The sequence below is a fragment of the Plecotus auritus genome (assembly GCF_963455305.1).
Source record: "Plecotus auritus genome assembly, chromosome: 1".
Classification (NCBI taxonomy): domain Eukaryota; kingdom Metazoa; phylum Chordata; class Mammalia; order Chiroptera; family Vespertilionidae; genus Plecotus; species Plecotus auritus.
The window spans coordinates 35,773,559-35,787,863 of NC_137770.1; the positions used below are offsets into that span (position 1 = coordinate 35,773,559).

The 14,305-nt window shown below is 38.6% G+C and overlaps 1 protein-coding gene across 1 annotated transcript in view; it reads left to right on the forward strand.

The window, feature by feature from the left end:
* KCNH5 (potassium voltage-gated channel subfamily H member 5) overlaps positions 1-11,968 on the forward strand; it is a 266,047-nt gene extending 254,079 nt beyond the window's left edge. The window contains exon 11 of the mRNA XM_080646145.1: positions 10,039-11,968. Coding sequence (XP_080502271.1) covers positions 10,039-10,986 — 948 coding nt within the window. The 3' untranslated portion in view covers positions 10,987-11,968. The remainder of the gene's footprint in view (positions 1-10,038) is intronic.
* The last annotated feature ends 2,337 nt before the right edge of the window (positions 11,969-14,305 follow it).

Consider the following 14,305-nt stretch of genomic DNA (forward strand, 5'->3'; position numbering starts at 1 on the left):
TGCCCCCAACTGCCCTCCCTTGCAGGCCTGGACCCTCCCAACTGCCCTCCCCTGCTGGCCTGATCGCCCACAACTGCCCTCCCTTGCAGGCCTGGCCCCTCCCAACTGCCCTTCCCTGCTGGCCCTCTTGTGGTGGCCATCTTGTGTCCACATGGGGGCAGCCATCTTGTGTGTTGGAGTGATGGTCAATCTGCATATTACTCTTTTATTAGATAGGATAGAGGCCTGGTACATGGGTGGGGGCTGGCTGGTTTGCCCTGAAGGGTGTCCCAAATCAGGGTGGGGGTTCCCTTGGGGCGTGGGGCGGCCTGGGTGAGGGGCCTGTGGTGGTTTGCAGGCCGGCCATGCCCCCTGGCGACCCAAGCGGAGGCCCTGGTATCTGGGGTTTATTTTTCTTCTACAATTGAAACTTTGTAGCCTGGAGTGGAGCCAAGCCTTCTGCTTGCTCTGTGGTGGCAGCCATTTTTGTTGGGATTTATGTATCTTCTATAATTGAAACTTTGTAGCCTTAAGCGGAGGCCTGGGCTGGCCAGGTTGTGCGGAAAGCTTGGCTTCCTCCATCACCGGGGCAACCCTAGCCTCCTGCTCTTCCCAGCTCCGTGGCTGCCGCCATTTCTGTTTGGGTTTATGTATCTTCTATCATTGAAACTTTGTAGCCTTGAGTGGAGGCCTAGGCCGGCAAGGGCAGGCGGAAAGCTTGGCTTCCTCCATTGCCGGGGAAACCCAAGCCTCCCTCCTGCTCTCTGTGGCCCTAGCCATCTTGGTTGGGTTTATTTGCATATTTGCTCCTGATTGGCTGGTGGGCATGGCTTGTGGGTGTAGCACAGTGATGGTTAATTTGCATATTACTCTTTTATTAGATAGGATAATTCACTCGCCAATTTACCATTTTAAAGTATAAAATTCATTGTTTCTTTGTATAGTCACAAAGTTGTGCAACTATCATCGTTATCTAATTCCATAACATTCTCCCCAAAGAAATCCCATACCCATTAATAATCATTCACCATTTTCTACTATCCCCTCCACTCCATCCCTGGAAACTATTCATATACTTTCTAACTAGATTTGCCTATTCTGGACATTTCACATAAGTGAAACCATACAATATGTGACCTTTTGTGTCAGGTTTCTTTCACTTAACATAATGTTTTCAAGGTTTATCCACGTTGTAGCCTGTATCAGAGCTTCATTCCTTTTAATGTCTGAATAATATTTCATTGTATGGATATGTCACATTTGATTCATCAGTTAATGGATATTTGGGTTGTTTTTATTTTTTGGCTATCATGAATAATTCTGCTGTGAACATTTATATACAAGTTTTTATGTGTCTGTATGTTTTCATTTCTCTTTAATACATACCTAGGAATGGAATTGCTGGGTCATTTGGTTACTTTATGTTTAACTTTTTGAGAAATTGCTGAGCTGTTTTCTACACGAGACTGGACCATTTTATATTCCTTCCAGCAATATGTGAGGGTTCCAACTTTTCTACACCATGCCAACATTTGTTAGTTTCTGTTTAAATAACACTTGGTATTTTTTGACTATTGCTGACTTTGTCTTCCTTCTTTTATTATTTTTTAAATGAAAAACTTCTAGTAATGGAAACATAAAATGATCGACTCTATTCCAGTTATGCTTAAATCAGTACTGGAGTTTGTAATCTATGTTTCATTTCTTATGAAAAATATATTTTCATATTTGTGATAGCCTGGAGAATTCATATTAATGAACTTTTATATGGTAAAGGAAAATGGGGTCTAGAACATTGCATTAGTAAATTCAGGAATTGTATCAGTAATTCTACAATGTTCTGTGTTTGTATCTTACTAACCACCTTTATCCACATTAGCAAAGTTAAAAAGTATTACTTCTCTCCCTTTCTTCTTTTCTTCCTTCTGTGAGGGAAGAAAATAATTTTCCCTTTACCCTTCTTGGCTAAAAATAAATGACATATTAACAGGAGAAAAATAAAAGTCTAATAACAAGTATACCTCCTGTATACATGTATACCTCCTTAAATAACATTTCCAGCTAACAACAAAAGAAAATGTTGGGGAAGTGGGGAGGCCAGTTACTGCTGGGGGGGCGGGGTGCCTAGAAAAGCACAATAAACAAGGGTAAGTTGTTATTTAGATTTAGATCAATGCCTCTCCATTGACAAAGAGTTTCTAGAGATTTAGAATCATCTTTCTCTTCCCCCTACAAAGAGGGAGACACTCTTACAAGAAGAGATTTCACTTATAAATGCAAATGTCTCTTATAAAAGGATCACTTCTCCATTTTCAGAGCTTCTCCTGTGCCTGCAGTTTCTTAAAACAACCAGCTCAAGATAGTCCTTATGCCAAAAAGACATATTTTGGGGTGATACATTTTGTTCCTTCTTTCCTTCCTTCTCTCCTTCTCCCTCCCTCCCTCCCTCCCTCCCTCCCTCCCTCCCTCCCTCCCTCCCTCCCTCCCTCCCTCTCTCTCTCCCTTCCTTCCTTCCTTCTGGGTGATACATTTTGTTCCTTCTTTCCTTACTTCCATCCTTCCTTTTTCTTTCCTTCTTCCCTCCCTCCCTCCCTCCCTCCCTCCCTCCCTCCCTCCCTCCCTCCCTTTTTCCTTCCTTCCTTCCTTCCTTCCTTCCTTCCTTCCTTCCTTCCTTCCTTCCTTCCTTCCTTCCTCCCTTTTTCCCCTCTCCTGCTCTACTCACCTCCCTTTCTTCCTTTTTCACATTAATCAATCAATTAATTCCTCAAATTTTATTTGGGACCTAAAAAGCTGAACTAGACATTAACACATCATTTTTGTTACCGAACAGAAAGAGTTCATCTACCTGATGTTACCAGGATCAAACACTAAACATCAAAATTTTCAGTGGAGAAATGAATAACTTTATTCGCAGAGCACTAAGCAAGGAGAACAGGAAAGCTATGGCTTTAAACCTGAACTGTTTCCTGGGTTCTGGGCATTTTTTAAGGAATTAGGAGGAACAGGTATGTGGAAACACTGGCTGGGCAAGTTTTCATTGGAGGACCTTGGAGCTTGTCCATTTATGGGAAGGGGCTCCAGCACCAAGAGATTCCTGAACAGTGGACCCTTTGCTTCTAAAAGGGTTCTATGTTCACGGTCTGGTTATGTCCCAGTCCTTTGGTTCTGTGGGAACAGCGTCCAGAGCTTCCATTCCATGTTATAGCTGGTTGTAGTGTAGTGTTTAGTCCAGGTTTAGTCCATGAATCCACTGTGGGAGTCCCATATGGCTGTGTGTGAGGTGTGCACAAGGGAGAGCAGCCCCCTGCGACATGAGTCCCAAGAGGGCGCAGCGCCTGAAAGAGAGAGGGGGGGGTGGGGAGAGAGAGAGGGCGCACAAACTTCTTTGCTTGCAGTGGCCACGCCCATTCTGGCCACTAATTTGTTCCCAGGTATGACTGGCAGACAGGTAGACACCTTCCCATGTCACTCAGACCTTACTAAACTGCCTTTGCCCAGTCCCTTTCCCCATCAATCAGCAGGGAACGGACTTGGAGAGTGTTTAATGCACTTTTTGGTAAAGCTGTAGACATGGCATGTCCATACTCTTTGGTCTTCCCTTGCTCCTTTCCTGTTTAGCTGGTTTTGCAGTTACACTTGCCCTTGGAGAGCTTAAAGATGTATGGGTGGCCTAAGTAAAGCAAGGCCACCATATTTCAAAACAGTTTGATGAGTCATCCTTACTCTTCCTTCACACATCTGAATTTGTTGAATGGCCATCAGCCACGGCTCCATCACTGCGGCCTTTGTTAGGAAGAGCTTATAGCCTCTGATCTGGATATGACAGTGTGTTTAATAAATATAAGTCTTTGTCATATTAATTTAGGTTGGAATGGAGTGAAAGGACTAGAGTTAGGATTAGTGATTAAGTTTATAGAAATAGTAGAAAGAAACAAAGAACCAAACCAACTAGACCCCATGAGTCAGATGAACAGGAGCAGCTGCTTGATCACATGCACCTATAATTCATAGTCAATTCCCCAGACTAACAGATCCAGAAAGCGATGGGCCATTTGAGAGAAAACACCGCTGCTATCCTCCTTCAAATTATAAACCACTGAATCTATGTCATTAAACAAATTATTCTAACCTTTTTTTTTTTCCTGGCCTTTATGGGATTTCAAAGTTCAGTACACATTCAATTTACTCCATTTTGATATCACTTTTATAATCAAATGTCCTACTTTTGAAATGGAAAGCTCAGTTGGCCATGTTCCCTGTTAAGTTTTAGAAGCTTTTATCATTTAAATAAATTAAACCTTCCAGCATGGGCTTCACAGAACATAATGAAGCACAGAGAAGAAAAGCTTAAATGAAATAAACCTCTCTGATCATAGGAATAGTACATGCTATTGTGCGTTCTACCAATAGATGTGTGACAGGAATCAGCCTGATTCATGATTTTTCTTTTTAAATTTTGCCCTCAATTTTTTGTCGTGTTCATCAGCTATTTAATTAGCCTTTGGTGGGGGGAGGGGGGAAGACAGAGTACATCAAGTGCAAGGGCTCTGAGAAAAACCCCCAAAATTGGATATTTTTAAAATTTAAATTCTTGATTGTTGAAAGTATTAGATATGTCTCCTTTTTTCCCCATTGACCCCTCCCCAGCCACTCCTACCCCCTAGCACATGCCCTCACCCCCCTACTGTCTGTGTCCATTGGTTATGCTTATATGCATGCATTTAAGTCCTTTGGTTGATCTCAAAATTAGATTTTTAAAGGCTGATTTCTTTCAACACCACATTGATAATCATGTATATACATTTTTTTCTTTTACATGGTTTAATTCATTTACGTTGCTTTGCTATAAACTTCATTCAGATCTTTTAACATTTTTAAAAACTATTTTTTGGGGGGTGGGTTGTTTTTGTTTTCTAGAAATAAATCATCATCATTTCCATGTAATAATTGTGTAAAATTTATATAGTTAATGTATTGAATTAACAGGGAACATTTTACTTCTGTATGACACCTTGCCCATATAAGAATCAATTGGATTATGAAAACTCTTAATAAGTTCACAGATTCTTTCAATTGCCAAAGAGTAGCATGCAGATTTTTAAAAAATCCAAATAGGAATATGCTATTTTTTAGGGGTTTAACTAAATAAAATGTATCAATCTTCCATTTGGTTACTAAGTTGAACCATTTTATTACATGCATGATTAAATAGTTAAAAGTAAAAGGCACCTCTTAAATGGAAAGATTCTGCAGAATATATTTGAGAATGCTCGTAATGGTAATGTAGAATAATTGCCATGCTATTTTTATGATGAAATGTAGCTCCTTAGTAATAAAAATACATTGTTATTCAAATTTAGAGTTAAGGGTCATAAAGTTATCTTCAAAACTATGAGGATTTATAGAGAGGGCCTATTACTTTTAATGTTTTTGAAATACAGTGAATTACTTTAGGCATCCCTGCTGTTTTATTTTCTTATTTGTGACATAATGCATTCTTTGTAACAAGACAGAACACAAAGCTATTATACTTTACAGACAAGACATGGATCAAGAGGTGGTGGCAACCCAGTAGATTATTAGTCTTTAAGCCTTGTAAACACGATAAAATCATCTTTTTATCTGTTTCTTTGTTTTTAATTTTAGTGCTTATATTCTCTTACTTCACATTAAGAAAGTGTTGTATTGCCATCAGCTGGAAAATAAGTTCTTAATGGGTGTTATTACATCCTTACAATGAAACTGTTCTGACTCAGGTTCTTTAAAGACTGATTGGTGGGTTGAAGCTCTGGACCTGGCTTACAAATGAGGAAATAGGGGTGGGCAGGCATTATGATCAATTACAGGGGCGGGGAACCTTTTCTCTGCCAAGGGCCATTTGGATATTTATAACATCACTCATGGGCCATACAAAATTATCAACTTAAAAATTAACTGTTATATTTGGTCAAACATTTAATTAACTCGCCCTTAATGCCTTGGCAGGGCCAGACCAAATGATTTCCTGGGCCTTATACTGCCAGTGGGCTGGATGTTCCCCACTCCTGAATACATATAGCATTGATATATTGTCCAGTCTAAGAGTGCAAAATAATAAAAGAAATATAAAACAATCTTCCTGTTTGTAATATTTTTGATTTGTAGACTGATCACAAACACGTATTTGCTGAGTGTATGAAAACGTTATTGATTTGATAAATAACATTTATTTATTGAGGTCTTTTAAGGTAACAGACACTGTTGTAGGCATTAGAGATATAGCAGTTAACAAAACAAAGGTCCCTGTCCCCATAAACAAATGAATCTAGGTATTAGTGTTATCTGCGTCCCCACCTGTTACTCGTGGAAGTGGAGTTCCTGCGATGCTGCAAGGAAAGGAATTTCCTGAGACTTGCATGGAGGACGAGTGAACTTTATTCCTGTGGAATTAACCCCCTGGCTTTCCAATATCCTATTTCCCTCCATCTGCCATGGAAAAAGTCCAGTCTTGTCTTTAGCAGGGCTAGCATTAAGGCCCAGAGTCTCCGCTCCACATTAAAGTCCAGTTTAGTCCAGCATCTGGCTAGTTTAGCTTGTGTGCCAGCTGCAGTCCATTGTATGTGGGGTTCACATGGCCATGGGCTGTGCTGCTGCTTAAGAGCACATGGTGGGTGCAGGTCATGGTGCAAGAGGGTGCAATAGGGAACAAGAAGCAAGAGATAGAGGGATCTCCTTTGTCTGGGGATTATGACCAGGGCTTGACCGGTTAACCCTTCACGATTTCACACCCTTGCAGTGGCTCTATCCCCCTAGCCAAGGATCTTCTTCAAAGATTAGATGGACAGACAAGAACCTTCTCTATTTCATTCCTACTTCACTGCACATGCACCCATCTCCTGCTTTGTTGGACCCCTTCCCCGAGTGATCTGCAGGGAATGGATTGGTGGTTCCGTGGGGAGTGTGAAGCTGCCCAGATGACCATGATTATAATGTCTGGCCTTTCCTTTGCTCTCTTTCTGTTATTAATATTATTAACGAGCCAATAATATTATCAATAATGTTAATATTAGTGGGATCAAAGATGTATAGGGAAAACCACATGCTTTGACCCTCTCTACTCCCCGCCTTTCATAAATGTAATACATTTAATATGTGTAGAAGCAAGTTAAAAGAAAATATGAGGCCTTCCTCGAAGGGAACCAGAAGCTACAAATGGTGGCATGTATTTTGACTGCTGGGAGAGTAAGCAAGCCTACCGCCTTTGCCTCGGGGAGTGAGGAGAGTTTAGCAATCGTCTCCTTTAAGCCTCTCTTCAGCTTTTTTTGTCAAGGATATCAGTTACTCAGCAAGCACAGGGATGGTTCTCCAGGGCAAATGCTTTGTGATGCATCACCTGTTGGGTGTGAAACTCCCTATTTCATCCACTTAACTATCTGGGTTTTCACAAGGTCCAGAAGGAAGTGTCAACGTTACCTAAGGGATGCAGTAAAGAGTAAACTGTTTGGAATCGGACTCCTTGGATTTGTATCCTGGTCACTTACTAGTTGTGTGACTACAGGAAAACCACTCAAACTTTCTGTGCCTTAGTTTTGTCTTCTGTAACATGAGAATAATAGGACTTATTGCACAGAGTAGTTACAACAGTTAAATTAGAAAATAAATGTGTAGACAATCTCTTTGTTATATGTAAACTTCTTATAACTATTTCTCAATTAGTCACAATTTCTCTTCTGCAGTCAAAATATACAAGATAAATTCAGTCTCCTTTAACAAACTCCATCTAATCCAATAATGTTTTTTAAAGTTAATTTTGTTTTGAAAGCCTGGTAAGGTAAATAGTTGATCTAATCTAAGTGTTAATTGTTTTCAGTGAGGCTGCAGTTCAAATTCTGTAGCTTGGGTAAGACATTACATTTAGCAAATAAAATAAAGAATTACCCAGTGAAATTTAAGTTTCAAGTAAACAATGAATAGTTTTTAAAGTACAAATATGTCCAAATAAATAATGTACACATTTTTCAGTATTAGTATGTCCTAAATATTGCAAGAATATCCTGCATTTTATTTGGCATCCCTATGTCAGGCACCTACCCTGCTCCACTGAGAGTTTGAAATAGATCCTTTTTCCCAAATGGGAAGGCTATTGTCACTTCCCAAATGGGAAGACTAGTGCATCAAGGCTACATCTATCCAAGGCTAAGTAACAACCTTTAAAACAAATAAACAAAAAAAAAAGTAGGTATTGAGTATGAAGGAGGATGAGGCCAGTTACATGCATCAGTCTCCTCATGTCAGTTCATAGACCCAAAGTGAGTACATTTTCAGTGATAGGGCATGAAACAGGAATAAAGTATCTATGTTTCCATGTTTGGATCTGTCTGGTCCCAATGAGTTTTAATATCTTAAAGTCCTAGAACAAGCTTTGTTTACTTAGGAAGTGAAAGAAACATGTCAGCCCTTTGAAAGACCTCTAAGTACACGGTTGGAGCTTTGATATCAGACTTGGAGATTAGTATTGCATCTTTTTTAAAAAGTGCCTCTAGAATGGTAAAAAAATATGTTGGTCTTTGCAGACAGTTATTAAATTTAGAAAATATTTATTTTAAATTTCAAATTATTAGTACATGATAAGCTGCTTTTAGTGCATCAATCTCAGTTTTTAAAATGTTCTCTTAGAGAAGTGCTATCTCCCAGACTTTTGTGTTAACAGTGACCATCATTAGTATTGGCTTCTGCTATAAAATCAATGATTATGTGTTACTCCTGGAAACTGCTGAATCTTCAAGAGGTGATGAAGATGGTTTCAAATACAAAGTGTTTTATGAGAGTTCAAGGGAGAGAACCAACATATTTTTGAGTGTCTTTCATATGCCTGGGACTCTGTACTTCTCATATATTTCTAATCTAACCAACAACTTAATCAGAGGGGGTGGTGGAGGTAAGTTATTTTGCTATTATCATAAAATTGTCTGATTCTGAAAGCCCTTCATTACACTTCCTTTTGAATTTTCCTTACAGCCTTCTCCTGCAGCTATTTTGTTCTTCAGAAAAAATCTTACACTATTAAATTCACTTCTAACTCTGATAATATAAGTGGTAATGTCCTATATAGTTTACTATTTTTTATTTTTCTTGAAAGTATACATTCCCAGTATTATTTTTAAAATAGGTGTTTTTTTTTTTCATGAAAGTTTGCTTATTTATTTATGGATACTCATCTAACATCACATGTACTATGTATTTAGTTTTATGTTTAAAATGTAAAAAAATATTGGAATTTGAAGATTCCAACCTCCCACTCAGTGAAAGTCTCACCTGGACAAAGTCCTTACTTCTGTTTGCATATTTTAGTGGTGTGAGGATCACGAGTTTTCAAATTATTCAATTTATAGATAGTAGCTTGAAATTAAGTGTATATATTCAGGTGATATTTACTTTCCAGAAACTCTTTTTTTATAGATCCAAGTTCTGCCCTCTGGAGCCATATGAATACATTTAATCCTTCCTCATGCCCAACCCAGGTCCTTTGTTGATAACCTGTCTAACTAACTCCTCAGTACTTTTAAACCCTGGAAATCTTACTATTTAACCCTTAAACAGGGGATGGTATTAAAGTAGTTTTGAATCATATATATATATATATATATATATATATATATATATGGAAAACATACAAAAACAGTGACATATTACAAGTAATTTTAAGAGATAAATATATATTTCTTTACTCATATATGTATATACACATATGCATATACTAACATATTTAGTATAACGTATACTAATATATTTTCCATTAAATAGGAACATGAACTAGAAAGGCAGTATCTCTATTTAGTTGTTTCTTCGCTACATTCACCCTAGAATTAAGTAAGCTAAGTAATCTTAGTCAATCACCTTATGTTGAGTCTTAAGTACACTGCATGTGTTAAATAGTATGGGAATATTTTTTCCCTTCAGAAATGACCTTGCCCTATGTTTGAGGGTTTCCTCTGTAAAACCAAGCACATCTGCATGCTGTCACACAATTATAAATTCATCTGTTTTTATCGTGTTTTCAATATCTCTGCCCCACCACAGATCATTTTCCGTAAAATCAGTGATGTGAAGAAGGAGGAGGAGGAGCGCCTCAGGCAGAAGAATGAAGTCACGCTCAGCATCCCCGTGGATCACCCGGTCAGAAAGCTCTTCCAGAAGTTCAAGCAGCAGAAGGAGCTGCGGAATCAGGGCTCCTTGCAGAGCGACCCCGAGCGGAACCAGCTCCAGGTAGAGAGCCGCACCTTACAGAATGGAGCCTCCATCACCGGCACCAGTGTGGTCACGGTGTCACAGATCACACCCATTCAGACATCTCTGGCCTTCGTGAGAACAAGCGAGTCCCTCAAGCAGAACAACCGTGATGCCATGGAGCTCAAGCCCAATGGCGGTGCTGACCCCAAATGTCTCAAAGTCAACAGCCCCATAAGAATGAAGAATGGAAATGGGAAAGGGTGGCTCCGACTCAAGAATAATATGGGAGTCCATGAGGAGAAAAAGGAAGACTGGAATAATGTCACTAAAGCCGAGTCTATGGGGCTATTGTCAGAGGACCCCAAGGGCAGCGACTCAGAGAACAGTGTGACCAAAAATCCATTAAGGAAGACAGATTCTTGTGACAGTGGGATTACAAAAAGTGACCTTCGTTTGGATAAGGCTGGTGAGGTGCGAAGTCCGCTGGAGCACAGCCCCATTCAGGCTGATGCCAAGCACCCCTTTTATCCCATCCCCGAGCAAGCCTTACAGACCACACTGCAGGAAGTCAAACACGAACTCAAGGAGGACATTCAGCTGCTGAGTTGCAGAATGACTGCCCTGGAGAAGCAGGTGGCAGAAATTTTAAAAATACTCTCAGAAAAAAGTGTGCCCCAGACCTCTTCTCCAGAATCCCAAACGCCACTCCAAGTACCTCCCCAAATACCATGTCAGGATATTTTTAGTGTTTCCAGGCCTGAGTCACCTGAATCTGATAAAGGTGAAATCCACTTTTAATATATATTATACATATATATTTGTTAATATCTTAAAGACAGTATATACATCTATATACAGAATGTGTATATACAGTATACACATATATATTTTCACTTGCTTTCAATATGATGAACACAATATGGATTTTGATATGTAAATATTGCATGTCCAGCTGGATTCTGGCCTGCCAAAGATGATTATTAAAAACATAGATATTGCTTGTACATTATGCAGTTGACTGCATGCACACTTTACTTTTATTTATAATCTCTATTCTGTAATTTTAAAAAAGTATGATTTTTGTTAATCAAGGCAATGTAATATTTGAAGAATCAGGGTCCAACCTGCCAATGTTGCCATGACAAATTTGATCTCAGGCTGAGTAGACTGCACTGTCATTTCCTCGCTGTTCTGTTGAGTTAAAATTATGGATTAATGCCAAGGAAGAGTTCAACTTTGTAAACTGTTAATACCATTTCATGATCTCTTTCCTTAGGATATTTTTCTGTAACTGAGTGTTAGGTTATTTTTCCCCAAAAGGCAATGTTTTCTCCATTTAAAGGACTCTTTTGTTGCCTGAGTCAGATAGCAGTGTGGAGTATTGAAAATTTATTGCTATGGGTTTTGTGCATGAATTGCATTTTTGCTCAACTATACCTCTTCTTTTTCAACATTATACTTAGATAGTAATCATTAACTTCTATGTAAGGAAATCCCTATCCCCTCCGTCTTGGAGAACAGCTGCCATCTTGTAAGCTGATTTTATCAACCCCATAAACACGAAACTCCTAATATAGTGTATACTATTATAGAAATACTGCACCACAGGGTAAAAGGGCCTTTTAACCATGCCTGTTAGAGATGCTGATCTTCCGAAGGTGATGAATGCTCTAAAGTTATGTTTCTAAAACTTGTTCAAGAGTGAAGTTAAAAGGCTCTTAACAAAGAAAGAAACAAAAAACATTTAATAATTATATCAAAATTTTAACTATAATGACATAAATAAAAAAGAATGTAAAACAGACAAGTTTTGTAGCTTATCTATCACCTAGGAGGAATGAAACACAGGTACAGACTTGCTCACACATGATTCTTACTGTGTGTAGCAATAACACATGAAATGTGGTTTAAAAACCCAGAAACAAAAAGTAGATGCTAAATTGCTCAACTCAGATAACTGCTTTTCTATAATTTTATTCTGGTTACAGTTTTCTAGAGCTTTTTTGCACACAGTTCTACTGCTTGACTTCTGCTGAGTTCATAGACTTCTGTGGCTCAGGCAGACCACTTAGGAAAGGGGAGTACTAGAGACTGAATTTCAGAGTCTTTTGGGTTACAAATCCTCTTAGAAAGTGCCTATTATCAACTAAAAAAAGTCACAAAGAGTTGTGTATAGCTAATCCTTTAAATGATATGTATTGGGAATCAAATACACATTCATTTCTAAGAACACAGAAGAATTTATTTCTTTTGACTAAAGGGTATTTTGTAAAGTTGATTAGAGAGACATACTTTTGAATTGGTGCATGCTTGACATTTAACAGTAGGAGCAGGGCAGTTAATGTTTGCATCAAGTTGAAAATATATACCAATTGAATTTTTACATTATCGGGCCATCTGTCCCCAAGATGATAGCAAAATCAAAGGAGATATTTTGATCAATTGTACCCATTTTTATGAGCTTTTCTACCTATCTCACAGCATCCATAATAAAACCGCCAGAACCAAAAGATATCACAGTTAGACGGGAGAAGTGCAAAACAACATAATTTATTAAAAAGCTGATATTTTAGAATTTGTAATAGAACTTCTTCACATGCCCACAAGATGTGCCTCTTTCATTCAGGAGTCTCAGAACAGATGTTCTGTGCCATGGGTTCCATTTTCCTCCCTTTGTGCCCATAACTTCCATGACCCACAATGGAAGTTTTCAGGGGACGATGTCTCCATGCTATGCTACAATATCTACCTACCATAGGCACATGAAAATGAGGTAATCATGCTATAAAACAGGGGTGGGGAAACATCTAGCTCATGGGCTGTATAAGGCCCACAAAATCATTTAGTCTGGTGCTGCCAAGGTATTAGGGGTGAGTTAATTAAATGTTTGACCAAACATAGCAGGCTAATTTTTAAGTTGATAAATTTGTATGGCCCATGAATGATGTTATAAATATCTAAGTGGCCTTTGGCAGAAAAAAAAGCTTCCCCACCCCTGCTGTGAGGAATCAGTCCTGAAATTAGGATTTTGTTGCTTTCATGGTGAGGATGGTACCTTTTTCTTGACCTCTGATATTTATTGAATTTCAGGGTACTTTTCTATTTAACTAAGTGTGAGACAAGCTTGGCTAAGCTTTTTAAAAGTGGATGAGTGGTAAAAATAATCTGAGTACAGGAAATGGTCAGTTTAACTTTAGCCATGTGTTTCAACAAAAACCAGTTGCTATAAAGCTGTAAGAGAATGACTGTGAAACAGACGGCCAGTGTAAAGCTGCAATCCATGCCTTTGCATATTAGTGGTGCATATACTTGCTGTGTTCTGGCGTTGACTCAAAGTTTCATCAAATTGACCTATAATATTATTGTTCACATGTATGGGAAAGAAACGTATGGTTTTTGAACTACTACAAGTGTCACAAAGGGGAGAAATGTATCAATTGCTTATTTCTGGTACTGTTATGACTGTATTTTTACAGCCACCTCTGTTCCAGTTTGCATGACATGATGAGCTGCCGAATGCACTCTGCTGTTTCAGCAGGAATGCACCTGTTGAGCAAACACTGTACATAGAGTAGTCTTTTAGGTTCCCTCATTCCTTAGTTCTTACCAGTTGAACTTACTCAGATTTGAATGAAGGGTGAGCACCTGCTTGAATATGTGCTATAATGATACAATCATGTTCTGTGTTGCCTCAACCAGCATAGACTGTAGATTCCCTTTGGGGGGACCAGATGACTGCATGTTTTATTCTTACACTGTATAGATGCTCTTGGTGCATCCAGAATAAAATTTTTACTATTATATTTCTGAACAATGCACTAATAGGAATAAATAGAAATGTATTTAAAATCTAAACATTTTCCAAAGCAACTTACACACCTTCATTATTTTTCTATGGTAATATATAAGATCAGATGCTGTAACCTGGACAGGTGGGTGTAACACAATAGTGAAAGTCAAACAAAGAAGGAAATGTGAGCTGTGCATCATAATGGCAAGTTTTATCAGTCTGTTTTAGGTTATTATTGCACTAAATGTGATCTGGTAGATAGAGGAGCTTATAATAAAAGACAAATAGGCACACGAAAGGCAGATGACAAAGTTGCTAGTGTCCCAC